Here is an 18,286-nt window from a genome sequence, read left to right as displayed (position 1 = left end):
TATTAGAAATCATTCAATGGCATTTTTTTTTAAACAACTGTATGTTAATACACTGAATTTCTGCTTCATTTTATAATTTATCCTTCCTCATAATATGAGAAACTACACAGTGGAATGAAATTCTGTTCATTTTGAAATCAATAACTAGTTGCAACTGACTTCAGATATGTCAGAACTGGATTTGTCTGTCTGAACTATATTAGTTAGCTCTTTTTCTTTTATCTTGGTGTCTTATAGCTGTAATACAATGCGACATACCTATTGTAGCCGAAAGAGTCCTGTAAAATATTATATACATTTTAAAATTGCACTTTCTGTGTTATTCTGATGCTATACAATGTTTAATTTCATGACTTCTGTGAAATTAAAATGAATATCATGCAATAAAAAAAAATCCAAAGTGCTTAATTGTTTGACTGCTCCAGTTCTTTAAGATTGCAATTTTAAGATGAAGGGGGGAACAGGAACTTACCTACTTGATACTTTGGGTAATAAGTTGCCATTTGTCCACTACTGCATGATTGTCTCTTATGCCTTTTTCTTACATTTGTATCAGTGGTCTCCCATTGTGGACTTTTTCTTTTGTTTATTCTGATAACAACTTCAGAACTACCAGCAGGATTATCATCATGGTTTACACCACTACTTAATTTTCTGCTGTGAAACTGGTGATCCAGCCCTTCAGTCACTTTAGAAGAATTAGATCCTTTAGATGTTTCCATTTCATTTTCTTGTTGCTTTAATGCATTTTGCTTAGTAGAATGGGACCTTAAAAGAGGATGTCTTTTTTCTTCCATATAGGCCTGATTGCTTTTACTTTCAACAGCTTCAGGAGAATAAATGACATTATTTAACTTAAATGAATTGTGCTGCTCAATATGGTTGATTTTTCTCAGAAATATCCTACAATCTTTAAAGGTTTTGGCTTTCCAAGTATTTTGAAACAGTTTATCTTGGCTTTGTTCTTTTCTAACACTTTGCTGGCAACAAATTGTTCCATTTGTCTCTGCATGCGACTTAAGTATATTTGCTAAACCAGGATGTGGGTTAAAGTCAGAAGATCCCATCATCTGTTGAACAAATGCATCTCTGGCTTCACTTTCAGCTGGCAAGAGGCTACTCTGAGAGTCTACCAAAGTCTGAGTGGGCTGGATTTCTAACGTGTTTTTTTCCTGGAGCTTGGGCATTTCATCATTGGTTTCCCCACTTGTACTTTTAAACAACTGGCTTTGGCAAAAGAACTGCAAATTTTTCTTTTTTGATTTCCAGCCTCCGGGAGCCTGATTATAGAGTTTTTTCATTTGTCCCCACCTATCACGCTGTAACTTCTTAAATTCATTTCTTTTTAATCTGGCTAGTGCAAAATTACTTTTCATGCTTAAGACTGGAGACCTCACCATGTTATGTAATATTTGTAATTTCCCTGCTGGTTTTGAAGGAGAAGATAGTGCAAACTTTTTAAAGTGCTTTCTGAAAGGGCAAGTACTAAGATCAGATTGTTTAGTTTCCATCTTTATCTCTCTAGTACTAACTACTTCTAAAGGATTGCGAGCATTTGCCTTTCTCACCAGAGAGAGAGACTGTGTTTCTGTAGTTTGCATAAACCAGGTGCAGAGTTCATTCATATCACACTTTTTCTGAAAAAGCATTTTTATAGGTGATGTTTCAAGTTCTACAAGGCAGGAGTCTAAAGGGTTTGACATTTCGGTATTACAGTCTTGTTCAATGGGATCCCTTTTCTCACATACGCATTTATCAAACTCACTTCCCCCCACTCGCAACCAGGTATTAGTTATCTGTTCAAATCTATTATTCAGTTCTTCCAACAAAGTGTCACTTGAAGTGGAAGTAGCCCACCACCTGAGAGAGGGATTAGATGAAAAAATGGGATCTGATGATACTTCATTAATGGGCCCAAATTCACCATCCTTAACATCCTTTTTTGCATTTCCTGAATGTCTTAATTCTGAGGTATCTTTGGATGCTGTGCTCTGATTTGATTGCCTACGTTTTTCCTTTCGATCTTTAGCTTTTTTCAAATGGAGTTTGTAAGATTTATGTAGTAAGGCACTTCTACAAGTAAATGCACTAGAAGATGCTAACGAATGTAAAAAATGCAGTGATGGTTTTCTGTCTCTAGCAGAATGTCTCAATGGAATGTCATGTCTTCTTGACACTGTTGTAATAACATTGTTTGATCCATCCTCTCTAGGATCTTTTTGCATGCTCGTTCCTTGACCCATGGTATTGCACAGTTGATTTTTTCTCTCCTGTGGTATGTTTTTTTCTAACACATTCTGCTGTTGTAAAGGAGGCAAACAGTTGCTAATACTCACTTTTCTTTCCTGAGATGAAAGTCTATTAACGGTCACTGATATGCCGGAGATTTTTACTTTTGCTGGCCTACCAGGTTTTCGAATGGTGGTTAACGGTTTCTTAATTGGCCGTATAATATTGCTGCAAGGATGTGGTGAAGCCAGGTTACTTTTGATAGGTCTGACATAGTCATAACCAGAGACCTCGTTTTCAGTAGAAGAATTCTGTAAGGCTTTTACTATTTCAGTCAAAGCATTTTCAGTTTCTGCATTGTGCCTTGCTTTGCTGTGGTCATTGGCAAAATTAGGACCAACATGTTGTGTGGGCAGAATGCTGATTACATTTAGATTACCTACAGAAACATGTCTCTTAGTTCTTCTTGACCTTCCAAAAACAACTGTCACAGTAATATTTTTGTTGCTGTTAACTTCTTCCATTACTGCTGCATCAGACTTGGTACTTTTACCATCACTGCTAAGTGCAGGCCTGGGTTTTGTGCTTTCAGTCATGTCTATTTTTGGTTTTGGAGGCCGGCCAATAGGTCTCTTAACCTGCTTAACAACTTGAGGACCTATTTTCTTTGGTCTACCAGGTTTTCTTTTTAAAACCGATTCGCCGCTACTGCTCGATTTCTCCACAACTTCGTCATTTTGTTTTGAGTCATTTAAGTTAGTTTGACCAACTGGACAAGAGCTTGTAATTGCTTCTGCACAAACACAACTTGACTCCTCCTTGGTATTGTTTTCACTGTAATCACAATCCTTGACAGAGACTGCATGAGAAAGATCCTCTGTGGCCTCTTTGTCTAACAAAGTGTTTGCGGGCCCCTGAAACAAACAAATATCTCTGCTTCCCTTAGAAGATGCAGCTGCAGATGTCAAAGTATATTTGACTCCTTCACTACTATTAACCTCTGAGACAAACATAAGCTTAATAGGACTAGAGTAGTTTAAGGGAGATGAGATCTCCCCAGGTTCAGAAGATATATGCAAGTCCCCATTATTGGAAGTTGAACTGGATGAATCAAAAGTCAGAGATTTCAAAAGGCTGTCATTAATTTCCTGATCTATAACCATTTCTTGTTTGTTTGTTGTCACACACACATTTTTGATTTTGCCGCTGCTTGGCACACGTGAATGTGGAAGGAAGCTTTGTCCTGTGCATCTCATTTCACTCAGAGTGAAAGGTAAGCCTCTTCTAGCAGCTGGGTTCATAACCTGTTCATAAGCATTATCTTTGAATTTTTGGCTTATTTTGTAACTATCCAGCAACGGGTTATTAGTCTTTCTGGCTAAGTTTATTGTATCTTCTAAACGCTCTACAACAACTTGCAGATTTGTGTCTCTCACAATTTTGCTTATATTTATATCACTGCATCTGTCAGCATGAATGTCTTTATTTATTTTCATTTTTTCCAAACTTTCTAAAGACTTTTTTGCATTGGGTGACTTTCTAAACACAATATTGTTCGTTACATACACAGAGTACCATCCAGGAGGCACAATGTTACGTTTAGTTCTGACCAATATTCCATTACTCTCATCCTTTAGAGGAATCTGATCAGTCTCTTTTAAGGCTGCACAATCTCCTTGTGTTTTTGTGAGTTTTGCCTGGCTGGCTGCAACAGCACTGTCTTCTGAAAGAACTAGAAAGCCAGAGCTGGTTTGAAAATTAGTAAGAGGTAGTTTGAAAGACTCTGTTTGGTGTACTGGAAAGCACATTGGTTTGGTTTGGCAATTCATGCATGGATTACTTTCAAGATGTTGCAAAGACTCATCTTCTATCACAGTAAAACCGTGTCTTTTATTTGGATATATTTTATCAATTTTTTTTGTAGCTTTCTTTGCATTTCTCTCAGAAATTGACTTCTTTCTTACAAGGGTTTCATCAAGGCTTGCAAGCTCCCTCTTGATTTGCAAAGACTGTCGTCGAATGAATGGTGAATCAGGAGAATTATACATTGCAAATAAAGTTTCCTGACGCTTGCGAAATCTTGTTTGGATAATTTTATTTTCCACTTCTTTATCATGTTGGCGAAGTAATTCCATAAAGCTGTAATCACTTGCCTTCGCATTATGCAAAAGAGAGCTTATGAATTCTCCTAATTTGACATCATTTTCTGGTGCCCTGTCACTGCTAGAAAGTTTTACAAGATTTGTTGCTATATCTGTAGTGTCTATTGATTTTAACTTTTCATTAATACGGTCCATTAAATCTTGAAAAATGGCAGAATGTTCACCTTTCTCAGCCTTCTCAGAATTTATATAATAATTGTTGCTTTCTTGGTCTGTTGATAGTAATGTTCCATATGAATATTCAGTCTCTTTTCCTCTGCATGTTTTACCTTCATATTCAAATTCTCCTTCACTTCCTTCAGCTGGCAAGAGGGATGGAGGCTGGTTGATGGATATTTCAAGCTTGTTATTGTCTAAAGTTGCAAAATCTATAACCGATCCTTCTGATGATTCAAATTCTTTACTCTGTATGGGTGATAGTGGAGGTGGTGATGGGCTGCGAGATCTATCTGGATTTTTAATGCTGTTCCAGAGATGATGGTCCTTAGTTGAATATGTACATGTTGCTGCTTTCACAGAATGCTTGTTAGAATTTTGGAATTGTTCAGCACAATGCTTATGAGAACTACATGCTTTGTTCACCATTGTCTTAATACATCCAATCGCTACAGCTTGGCATGACAAAGAATCGAAATCTTTCACACAAACAGACAGAGGTGGCAAACAAGTGTTTGGTCTTTGATTTTGTAAACAGCACCTTTTTGTCAGCGTATGTCCATTGCAATTGCAAAATGAAACGTGGCCATCCTCTTCAGTAAGGGAACTGGGTGTTTCGGAGTGGACCAAATGTGTTTGCTTGCAACTGCAAACTATAGGAACATTTTCATCTTGCATTAAAAATTTTAACATAGCCAAAGTCTGTTGCCAGTGATATGAACAAAAAGACTCCAAAACTTTGTTTAATGTTGATTTTCCTTTTTCCAAATTAGCTGTTTCCTCTGAATTTGCATCAGCTGTTGAGCTTGAACTGAAAATGAAAACAAATCAAAACAAAATATAAATTACAGTAAAACACCACATCTAATGTTTGTTATAATGGTTAAATCAAGCCTAAAAACCTTGCAAAATGGTTCTATTTGCACTATTCAATCATACTCGTAAGTGTCACTAGCAACGATGTGCATCATATATATAGCAGAGATAGTCCTACCATAAGAAAAATAATCAGGAAGAAATTAAGGGACAAAAAGAATAGTTTGAAACGTAGCTTCTTGTATCTAAATGTAATTACAATAATGTTAACTTTCCAATATTTCAAACTACCTTATTCATTAACAAAGGAAAACCTCACCAAGAACCTGGGGAGCTTAGGATTATTACTCACAATTCACACTGAGGCACAGACAGGGTAAATGACTTGCCCAAGGTCACAATTCAAGGTTGTGTCAGAGGCAAGAATGGATCTATCTCTCCTGAATCCCACTCTAAGATATTCATATTCCAAAGTATATCAAATGCTCTTCAGGATCCTTCTAAGGACATTTTTATTTATGTATTTATTTTTAAAGAACACTTAATAGGCTAAAAGAAAATGGAAAAAATAGCCACTTGCTACTGTTACTGTTCTTTGCAAAGAGAAGTTTCCCTTCTAGTTTTCAAGTAAATTGCAGCGGTGCATGACAAGCTCTTCACTGCATTGTATTACACACACATACACACACACGTGTGCACGCGCACACACACACACACTCTCCTTCATTAAACAGAAACAGAGATCACCACTGGAATAAATAACTTCTGTGATAAAGGTTAATAACTTTTAAAGCTCAAATGTGGGGTAGGCCTATATCTAAGTAAGACTTCTAGGCAGTTGTTCTCAAAGATATTTAACTGAAAATAAAATCACTTATAAAATACTACCTTAACTATTTAATTAATTTCTTATAAATTATTAAAACTAAGGTCACTACTTACCTAATCAATCACTTATATTGAAAAGCTGAAAATTTTCCATGGTAGAAATTAATACAGATATTTCTTCAATTAAATACAAAATCCTTATGCTGGATAGCAACTATCAACAGATAGTTAACACCTAATTCAAATGTTTTACCGAAACCAATTGCATGAGTAGAAAATATTGGAAGAATTCTGTTTTAGAAAAGTATGTATTGTTTAAACATATCACCAAACTCTGAACATGACACTAACTTTTTGCCCTACTATTATCTCCTGTAATTTTTTGCATTTAAGCCTATACTTTGGAAAAAATTAATTTTAATTTGGTTTACAACTGTATTGAACAAGGAACAAACACATTTAAAATTTAATATGTTGTATTTATATATAAGTAACCTATTCATTAATTAGCTTGTACCCAATGTTATTAGCATCAATAATAACTTTTAGCTTCAGGATTCTTACTGGAAGTTATACATACAAATTTGTAGTTTTATTGTCCCGGACAAAATTTGAAGTTTAGACCTTAAGAACAGCCAACTCTGCTTAATAATTCCTCATGTTTTTTCCTTATGCTGTAATATTTAGTATGAAATGGTATATATTCAAAATCAAGCATCTAGGTGATACTAACTCATAAAAGCATAAGATAATTGTGATGGTACTAGTTGAAATCACGATTACGTTTAAACTGAAATAACTGAAGTCTTAAAAATAAGAAAAATCCCTCTTCGCACTTGCAATCTGAAGTAAAAACAGGATTACTCAAGGGCATGTCATTGTCAGGAGTTAACTGTTTTTGAAATGCCACTTCACTGAGAAGAGTCTGAGTGTTACTCAGTCCAACAAACTCAGGAGTCACAAGGTGTTGAAACATATCACTACGCTTGTGAAAACACAGCTTATTCTAGTAATACAATTATAGATAAAAACTAACTGCCCTCCCCACCACCAAGACTTCAACGAAATAATGTTTTGAAAGGCCAGATAGAAAAACAAATGAGCACGGCACTAGGTCTTCAATAATTTGTTTGTAAATCACAGTAAATTTGTTAAGTACTAATTTCCTAAAAGACAGCTCCAGCACAGTCTTTGTAGACTGAATCTCCAGACAGGTCTCCTTCTGTCTGTGTGGACTTGCAAGGTATGTCTAACGGAGTTCCGCTGCAGAGCTTTAATTGTAGAGGACCTGTATCCACAACTGCTACTTAAAATAGCGGCTTCCACTGGGTGGAAAAAACTTCCAGAGCCCTAAAGCCTTCTGAAAGTCAATAACTAAAATTTCCAATGGCCTCAAAACTACTTTGAAATTGCTATGTGAAGATCCACCTGTTGTATAAAGTAATATTCTGGTTATCACAGACATACTGGATAGTCTTCTAATACAATGTCTTTCCTGGTTATCTACCCGTGTGTAACATCTATAATCTGCTGTCCCTTAGCGTGTGTTAGTGTCTAAAGATGAGATAACTTAACTTCATCTATTCTACTGCAACAGTACCACACTCTAAATAACCTTCCAAGCTGTGAAAACACATCAACCCCCTTACTTGGGAACAGAGCTTACTATGCAAACAAATCAATGCATTAAAGCAAAAAATACTCTTTAAAGTGTCTCCCTCTGTAGAGATGTCCATGTATTTAAACAAACTAATTTTTAGTAGCTTCTCAATATAATTATGGAATTATATTTCAGTTTCCTGTAATTTCTTCCTATAGCCCTTCAAATTTGTGTTGTCACATAGTTTAGATTATACTCCAGATAAAAGGCCTAAACACAATTCCATAGAAGAGCTACCACTTTCACAACTGCTTACTTCCTTCACAGAATAGTCTTACACTTCCTACAAATCATACCCAAGAAGACGGCTATAAAGAGTGCGTAGGAAGTGGATGGGTTGAGAGGCGAGAGGACCAATATGCACTCAGTGGAGGGGGGGCTGACTGGAGTCCAAAATTGGCACAAAGGCAGCGATGTGATAAGGTTAAGTGCTAGCCCTTCAGTGTATTATTTTATGTATAAAAAAGTAAACTCTTGCTTCCTCCACAAATCAAAAAACTATGAGGAAAGGGTCTATCAGAGGACTCCCAAAAGATGTCGTTCCCTAGTGCTCTAGCCTCTGTTGTCTCAGCCACAGACAAGATAGAAGAATCTAGCAACTTGTTTGCTGACTGAGAACAGGAACAAAACTGGGAACAAAACATACTTTCAAGTACTCATATGATCAGCATAGAACTATTATAGAAATATAAATTTGTCCTAAGAGAAATGTTCGTTTTCTGACTCTAAGTAAATAAATTCCTCAAAAAAAAGCTATATATTATCTGTAATATATAATAGATAATTTTTAGCTGCAAATTAAAGGATGTAACTGTTATAAAATTAGTTTTCTCAATTTCTCCTCATTTATAACTAATGTATCAATTCTGAGAAATTATCCTTTCTTAAAGCTATTTCTGATGTATAAAATTCTCATAGTAATAATTACATGCTTAATTTGTGCAGTCGTTGATCTTATGCCACTGCTAATAAACTTGTGCCTCAGGAGTAAGTCAAATGAGTCAGTGTACAGGTTTTTGTTTCTTTCTTTTTTTTTACTGAATGAGCAAATCAATCACACATCAGTGTTGTAAATTTATGTGCAAAAGCATTGAAGTGCTTTACTACAAATTACAACGTAGAAACACGTTAACTAAACAATTAAATCCATACAATCAGATTTAGGAATATAACAACACAAAGAAGAAACAGAATTACAGTACATTTACAACACAAGACAAATACATGGAATTCATTAGAAAATATTGTAATAAATAATTCATGAATTATAGTGCAATTGATTTATGCATAAATATAACTAATTGCCTAAAAATCAGTTGTTAACAAAAATCTGTCAAAAATCAAGGCAGCCACAGAGTTTTACTAAATTACTGCGACAATGGAAATACTGCAATTAAAAAACAAATACAAGTATTTGTACTGTAAACAACTAAAAAAATCAGTCTCACTAAAGTTAATATACAATTTAATATAAAATTGTCATTAGCTACCAGAAATGGTTTAAACAGCTTTACTGAGCAGTAGTTCTAAAAACAGAGGCACTGTTTTTTAATATAAAATACTTGAGAAACATTCAAATAAGTAGAAAGCATGTAGGGCTTGCTTTCGCCTTCATTTAAAATTCTGCTGAAACAGGAATTTTCAGAAATTGTCAATTACTAAGTAGTGACTGGTAACTGAATTTATAAAACAGTTCAAAATGTGTAATTTAAATGACATTTAATGGAATACATAGGGGTTGGGGAAGGAGAATCTACACATTTCCCTGCCTTTCCTTAGTTGTGTAATCAAAGGTTAGCCTAATAATTAGAAACAAATAATTCTGTTCCTTTAAACACTTACAGGTTGAGTATCATCTATAAACTATCAAAAAATATTTTAATATACTATTTCTGACCAAAAAATAAATACAAGTACTAAAATGTTGAAAATTAATTATAATATTACATACAAAACTACTGAGTACTGTTAAGTCAATAGTAAAATGATCCCTGATTTTATGAATCCTGTTAATTTTTTGGTCAGGTCACCTTTTAAATGATATAAAAAGAGTACTGTAACTTGCCTTCAATATAAACTTCTGACTCAAATTCATAACATTGTCTGAGGAGTAGAAAACATCAGTATGGTACAAATATTAGGCAATGTATTGAAGCCCAAAATTTTTGCAAGTAAAACTGTACAAAGACAGATCATGAAACATTTATGGTTTTTTCAGCTTCCTTTTTCAGTGGGGATATATTCATAAATTAATCCTTCTGGCCCTCACAAAATATGGCTTAATTCTTTTAAAATGAAAGATGACCCTGACATCTGCTGTTTTGTGACCTTCTTGTTATCAGGTATGGTTCTGCTTAAAAAAAGGATTCATTCTGTAATATGCAAGTAAACCTTAATCACTGAAGAAGATTCAGTATAGATCTGAGAGACCAAAGAACTGAGATACTGGTGGTGCAGTTTCAAAGGATTATTCTGTTTTAAAATGGAAGTTGTTATTTTTCAGTAGGATTAACAAATATGGGCTATATTTTGCCATTAGTATTGCAGTATGCTCTCCACTGAATTTAATGGCAAGTTTATCTATAAATCAATTACCTGATGTGGTCCACATGTAACTAACGGCCCATTTCATTTATATAATTAACCTGTAGACATGCAAATTTAAGTAGGGAAAAAATGTATGCATGTGCACCAAACGCATAAAAGTTGAAGTTTTTTTTTGTACGCCAAATTAGATGAATACAGAAAAAAATTACATTTTGAGAGGAAAAGGGCATTGATGTTCAGTATTGAATGTATAAAGCAAGCCCCCATTCTTCATATGTAGACATATACTTTGTGATATTATAAAAAAAAAAGTATGATATAAAGTCCAATGGGAATACTTCGAAATTCCTGTAAAAACTGCAATATGAAGGTAATTGGTCTCCCTTAAATTCTATTAAAAGTTACATATTTAAAGTGAACTGCCTAACTTCTAACTACCAAATTTATAAAGAATTTATATTATTGAAAGTTCAAAACAGCTTCACTGTTTAATATTTGTATTTCTATCAAGACCCTGAACTGCAAATTTGGTTATTAGCAAAATGATAATGTAACTTGGTATTCATTTTGATAAACTGAAAATGTTTCGAAATGTCACAGCAGCAAATACATTACAGTTACAGTGAGGTTTTTCAATAGGAGTGTGACACAATCCTTAAATAAATTTTAAGTAGTCATAACATCAACTAACCAGCACGTTTAAACAAAAAACCAAACAAACCCAAACCATTCTCAAGCTCATTCTGTGCACATTATGAACATGCTCTAAGTTGCATTCCAACTTTCTTTTTAAACCTTACAAGTTACCTTATTTGTCAAACTAAAAAGGAAAATTATGTTAAAGTTTAAATTATTTTATCCTCTTAGTATTCCATCTTATTTAATATTTAATAATTCTATAACTACAGTAATTTCTCAGGTTTCAGAAGTGTACACTTTGTAAACACCAATTTCTTTCTAAACCAACAACAAAATTTTCTTAAAATGATAAAAAATGCAGTTTATGCCTGCTAAACACACATTTTTAGTAATGAAATGTTTTTCTTACTTGTATTGGATATTTAAGTAACGATGAAGTTATTTTATTTCACAGAATGTACTATATCCTACTAATACTTCACAAACCCACTTCCTTGTAAGGAACTAGCTTTTTAAAAAAATCCCTTCATCTGTGTAATCTGAGTTACTTACAATTTATTGCAAGTATTCTGTGAAGTATAAAAGTCTGCTAACCCTTGCTTGTGTATTTCCATAATAAGATGGATTATTGAACGGGTAGAGTGGTTCTTCACCAATTAAAAATTATGCTTCACATGACAAATACTTGTTTTCCCAAAACATCTTTATGCTATTGACTACTAAATAAAACCTGAATCTTTTCACCTATTTATACAAGGATTATATTAAATACACACTATCAGAATTAAGTGAGCAACTCTATAATTCTGTCCACAGTGAAAACCCTGAATAAAACTATTTTTCAAAAGGCATGTATGTGGTATTTGAACTGTATAATTTCACGTCTTCTGTCAGAGTGAGCATATGTATTTCTCACACTGTGTGTGTATACAGACATACATACACACACACAAAACAATTCGCTAGCAATTATTCTACACAGGCTTGCTACTATTTTTTGCAGCTGCCAGTCCCTGAATCTGTCATATTAAATAAGCCAGTATCTGGTAATCGGAGTTTCTTCTTCGGCGGAGTCTTCAATGTTCCAGATCTTTCTTTTACTTTATATTCTAAAGTGCTGTGAGGTACCCCATAAATTCCTTGTGCTTTGGAAACACTCATTTTCCCACTCATTACCATTGCAATTGCTTCTTCCATTATTTCATGATCATACTGCCGATAGCGGCCACGTTTTTTTCTTGGTTGCTTATTATCTTTACGATCCAAACTATCTTCTGTATTTTCTGAGGTTCCATCTACTGTCCCATTCTTAGCATTAAGACACAAAGGAGAGAGGTCCCCATGCAGAAAGTAGGAGTCAACACTTGAGTGAGTTACAGGTCCAGAACATTCAATTTTGTTCTGTTTAGGGAGTATATTTTTCAATTTTTGAAGAGCTGATCCTTCTAAGACTGAGGAGGTTTTAGAAACGTGGTACATAACATCCAGAAGACCAGCAGTATCAGACTGTGGTTTGGACACAGAACTTATTCTTAGCTGAGGAATTTTTAATTGTACAGTAGGACTTGAAGTTTCATATTGTAGATTTTCACTTTTTTCTTTAAATTGAGTGACCATTCTCTGTAGAGTTAACTGGTGGAGGTAACTGGAAGCTGTTGGGAATTTTAATTCTGAGGTTTCAAGTAGACTGAGTTTACTTTTTTCTGTGCGCTCTGCTTGAGCTCTTGCCCACAAGGCTACTTTTTGTAGGACTGCACAAGTTTCTTTACTGTCTTTAAATGAATAACTATCATTGAAATCGCGAGTTTTGTTTTTAAAAGGTGCAGGCTTTCCTGCTGGTAAGGCTTCTAAGTGGAGAAGTAAAGTTTTTTGAGGTATGCCATAAAGTATGCCTGCTTTATTTATGTCCAGTGCTCCAGACTGAATGTCTTTCAAAGCTTTTGAGAGCAAACCATCTGCAAACTCAGCACTTCTTTCCACATAGTCCTCTCTGTGTCTGTGTAGTCTCCTGGATGGATGGAATGAAACGATGGTAAACTGATGTATGAGAGACTCTCACACAGCTATGGAAGGGAAGGGTCCACTCCTTTATTATACTCCTTGCTTCGGTAACATCACTGCTTCTGATACTTTTAAGCCTTTGAGATGTGGTAGTCAAATGATTATCCTAGCAAAATGTTACAGTTCTGGTAGGACAGTGTGTCAAAAATCATACGGTGGCTTCTACAGCAGCCCTTCCAAGAACTTTATATCCTAGCTCAGTATTTGATAATATTCTCATGTGCTTGCTATATTCCCTTGTTCACATGCTTGCAGAGCAACACTGTTATAATTTTAATTATACAATTAACGTTCCGTTAAATCCCCAAATCCTGAAGGAGTTTTTGTTAGTAGAAACGTGACGTTACCGCTAAACAAGTAATAAAAGAGTCAACCCCCTCATAGAAAATTTGCAGCAATAAGTACATAACTACACACAAACATCCCAGACTTACACAAAACTAGGCTTTCTACAACAGTAAGATAAAGTGCTGTAGTTAACAATCAAGTCCATTTTGGCAAAATAAAACACAGTTTTAAAAACTTCTAGCCACTATTTACGGCTCTCTAATTACAAAGTCATATTCATTTTAAAACTTCTTCATATCAGCAAATTAATAAAATGAATTTTACATCATTCAACAAATACTGCTATTGTAGCCCTATTTGTACTAAGTTATTTGGTAAGACGTACAGGTGACAAAAAGGGTCCTGCTATGGCTAGTGGATGGGAAGATGCCAAGATCATAACAAAATCCAATAAAACAATGCGTTTCACTAGTTTTGTGGTAGCTCTCAGCAGATGCAATAACGTTTTTCCTGCTGAATAAAGAAATTTAACCGTTTGCCACCACACACCATAGTCAGAACCATGATGTAAGTATAAGTATGATGATTAAGAGCTCTCTCTCTTGTGCGCTTGCTCTCTCTCTATTAAGGAATATTGTAGATAATAGTCATTTAACTTGTTCATGTTAGTTGAAGAATATTTTAAATCTAAATATTAACATGGTCCAAAATTGAAGTTTCCTAAATAAACTCTGAAAGAATATATTTTCTTTTGCTATCCTATTACTTTTCACGTGTTATGTAATCAATTTTCAGTTAATTTTTAGTAACATGAACTAAAGTTTGGTGATTGTTCTGATAACTTTTCTTTAAACAGAAAAAAAGAAAAAAGACAAATGAAACATATGATATATACATAGACACACACTTATGAGTGACAAAAACTCTTCTGAAAGAAAAACAGGAACCACGTGTGTGTGTCAGTATATACAAATGTTATGAACATAAAACCTGACTTCAGAGAAGAGAAACCTGGATTGTCTTTTACAGAAGCCGGAGAGAGTCCTAAATGTTGCTTACCCAGACACTGAGTTTTCAGAACACAATGGATCATATTTTGGTTCTTCCAACCTTGCGCTTTTCTTTGTAGAGAGATCTAGCACTCCATCCCCTGCAAAGAACAAGTAGTAATGATAGCAGTTGTTTAAGGATGAACTCAGAAATTTTGTTAGCAAAAGTTTGTACCTATGGCACAATTTTTAAGCAGTTACTTTATTTTGTAAAATTTCTGACATCTTATTCCTTTAACAGAGTCAGCTGCCAGCAAATGGTTTTATGTATTTGACTTGTAACAAATTTTTTTTAAATAAAAAAAACCCCAAACTCATTCAGAAATAGTAAAATTTAAAAGAATCTATCTTAAACAGAAACATGTGACTGCTTTCCTAAAAATCATGTATGTATCCATATATATTGCACTGTTTACTTTCAAGGCAACCAAAGCAATGCACTTGATATTATTATTATTCATATATTCACATTTACATACTGTAAACGAACAAGGCTGATACTGAAGTCAAAATTGACATAATTAAATCATAGGCTTACAGGATAATTCAGGCCACTAGGGATCTCGGGTCTCTAGACCAACCTCCTGCTCAGAGCAGGGTCAGCTATGAGATCAGACCAGGTTACTGAATGAGAAAATAGTACCCCAGTAAGTAGGAGGAGAGCTCCAGCCCAATATACTTTTAAGCATATGGTACTTATGTCATCAAAGGTTCTAACAGTTTGTTTATACATATTCCCCCCTGCCGCCCCCACATGTAATAATGTAACTAGAGAAATGGAAAGACCTAAACTGGGGTGGGAGTCTGCTTGTTAAGACACTGACAAATGTTAAATCCAAGGCTTACAGTTGGCTGTTGAACTTATGAAGTACTGAAATAGAAAACCATTTAAAAAAAAAAATCAATATTTAAGATAATTGAAAAATAAAGAAACTAATTAGCACCTGAAGTACTCCTTGCACTTTAAGTTTTTTGTTTTAAAAAACCCCAACATTTAAATTATAGATAAATCCCCTAAATATATTTAACATCATACCTTTCTTCTTGGTTCTCTGTTTCAAACTTGGGCTGTTTTGTGTGCCTGAGCTTTGAGAATCCAATTTTGAGTTTCAACATGTAGCTCAACATTCAGCTCTACAAGCAATCTTACCCTAGCCCTTTTTATGTGTCATTTTCATATTACTGCATATTATTTCTAAAGCATCAATCAACTATATATATTTTACCACAGCCTCAGATACAGACGTGAAGCGTTGGCTGCATAGTCCAAATGCCAACACTCGAATAAGAATTCAGAAAAATTGTTAGGGTAACTCTTCCTCATACCAATACTACATAGAAATAGCTTATTGTAATAATCAAATTCAGCTATTTGTTTCTGACTGTTTTTGACAAATTTTGAATGTTTTTCCCCAACTATTTTCTATTTTTAGAAGAAGAGTAAAGAGAGAAAAAGTAGCATTGTAAGTCAGCATAAGGGGAAAAAAATATTTATAAATATGCCCCTTGTCAAGGATGCTCCTTTTCTCCTGAATATGTTCCTTTCAAAGTCTTCCTTAACCCTAAGAAATTCAAAGGAAGGACTAGTTAATATTAATCAACCTTTCTGATGCAGTGGTATTCCAGAAGGAAAAGTCAATTAAAAACACTACAGAAATATTCTACAGGGACTATCTGGCCTATCCAGCTGCCCCAAATACCTAAGCTCGCAATGCTTCCGACTCCTGTCCAACAGACAGATTTCACCTGTTATGTTCTGTCAGTCATATAAAGTACATCTCCCTTTCTTAAGTGTTTGTGTGTTCCCTTTCACAACAGTTTCTCCATCTTCAGTTGATATTCATAGGCACTATGATAAAAAAAGTTTAGAACAGATCACTAGACAAAGTCACTGCAGAAAAAACTACCTCAAAGTTCACAACACATCAAGTTATGAAGAGCTAATCATGTCTCTCTAGTCCATCTACAAAACCTCGAAGCTAACTAGATTTTTAGGGGAAAAAAAAAACCCAAACAAATGAAACCCGAAACCCAAGACTCTCGCAAGATTCCGTAACAAAATCTAATCCAAATAATTTTAATTTCCAATATTTCAGAATTGGCTTTGACAACTCAAGGCCACCAGTAAGCTGAAAAATGACTAAAAGGAGCGCAGCACTGAAAATGCAGGCTCTTACAACAAAAGATTAGATAAATTTTGGGCCTCCAAAGGGTAAAACAGTTTCAAGACAGTTCCTCCAACAGAGCACATGTATTTATTAAGTATATGACACCTCCCTGTAGACAATGCTTTATGGGAAGATGATCCTCAGTAGAAAGAGTAAGAGAGAACCGTGCAAGAAATTTGATATAAAACCCAAAATACCAGTTAAAGTCACCACACACCAGGCTTTTATTGACTCAAAAAAACCCCCAGCAAACACAAAAAACCAAAACCAACAACAAACCAAACAACACAAAACCCTCAAAATTGATGCAGAAGGGGCTGATAAGCAAAAAAAAAATCATTAAAAATAGACAATAGCTTCTGGTTTTGGCAGATCTTCCTGCTTTGTAGTAGTATCACTTATAATTATTATAACAAAGGAGCACCTACGATTGGTAGGCAAGTGACGGCATCTCCTAGAAAGCTTTAAGACATAATGAAACGCTACCTAATGAAATGAGTTTATGTATATACACACAGTAGAGACACTTACTTTGGTTCATTAGGTACAAGACCAAAAATTTTACAAAGAAACATCCTACAAGTGGGTAATGAACCTTGAAAACCTGTTACTTGCAAGACAGGAATACCTTTTTTTTTTTAAACCGAGCCAGAACTTTCTATTATTTCTATTCAATCACTCAAAACAGGTACTTAGTCAAGAATTCTAGACAGGAACAGAACAACTCAGGAAGAGAAAAAAACACTGTGTAAGCTGGCTTTAGTAAGACACGGAATTACTTCCACTCTTTACTTGAAGCTATGACCAAGCTGACAGTCTTTATAAACAACACTATGTAACACTGGATAACAGAAACAAATCATTACAAGTTTTTTAGGTCTGCTGCTCATGGTCTTCCAATAAAGTTATTTCTGTGCAAATTAAATGATTTTGATCTTCAAAGAGCTGGCTCAACCACTGACCTTTGCTTCTCAGCACCAGATCATCAGGTGCAGCAATACCGAGTCATAACTGTGATCAAAGGTCTCTTCAAAATAATCAGGACCACAATCACCTGAAACTCCAGATGGTAGAGAAACAGAGCAGGGGGGAAGCAACTAACAGAAACTGTATGGGTCACCCTTGAATTCCTACAATTGGTATTTCCGCATCAATTCTAGCAAACTTTTTCTGGGTTTCAGGAAACCTCTCACGAGCTATTATGAACTGCCTTGCCAGGTCAGACAACCTACTCTACCCAGTCCTCAGTCTCCAAGCGTGGGAAAAACTCCACTCCTATTGTGGGGCAGCACACGAGCCTGGCCATTACCTGCAGCTCATTCCTGCTCACCCAGGAGCTGCTATCATTGGATTAGGGATCTCAGAGATACATCCCTGCCTACTCTGTTTCTGGCCTTTGTTCTGCTAGCTGGGAAGTTGTGTAAGGCCCTTTTTGAACCCAGTGACACTGTCCACCTCCACCACCTCCTGTCACAGCAGTTCCTAATGTTCACAAACTGCTGCGCAAAAGCTGCCCAGTATCTGGTTTTCCTTTCTAAGAAGTTTCAGCAAGCCCTGTCTAGTTCTAATACTGTGAGATTTGGTAAATAACAACTCTCCCTTTACCTTACCCATTGTACTGTGGTAAACCTTGATAAAATTTTTCATGGCAACAAAACAACACTGTTTTCTTCAACACTTTTT

General features: G+C 35.0%; 1 protein-coding gene across 2 annotated transcripts in view; it reads right to left on the bottom strand.

Moving 5' to 3' along the window:
- The window catches only part of LCORL (ligand dependent nuclear receptor corepressor like), a 90,442-nt gene that overhangs the window by 17,858 nt on the left and 54,298 nt on the right, over window positions 1–18,286 (bottom strand). Inside the window, exons 6-7 of one of the 2 annotated variants that reach the window (XM_086464078.1) lie at window positions 14,446–14,536; window positions 477–5,358 (exon numbers count right to left, since the gene is read on the bottom strand). In XM_086464078.1, coding sequence (XP_086320204.1) covers window positions 477–5,358; window positions 14,446–14,536 — 4,973 coding nt within the window. Of the gene's footprint in view, window positions 1–476; window positions 5,359–12,968; window positions 13,046–14,445; window positions 14,537–18,286 lie in introns of those variants that run through there. The other variant, XM_086464079.1, reaches the window with a different exon arrangement.

The sequence above is a fragment of the Leptosomus discolor genome, chromosome 4 (assembly GCF_034619465.1).
Source record: "Leptosomus discolor isolate bLepDis1 chromosome 4, bLepDis1.hap2, whole genome shotgun sequence".
Classification (NCBI taxonomy): Eukaryota; Metazoa; Chordata; class Aves; order Leptosomiformes; family Leptosomidae; genus Leptosomus; species Leptosomus discolor.
This window is presented reverse-complemented; position numbering and strand designations above follow the sequence as displayed.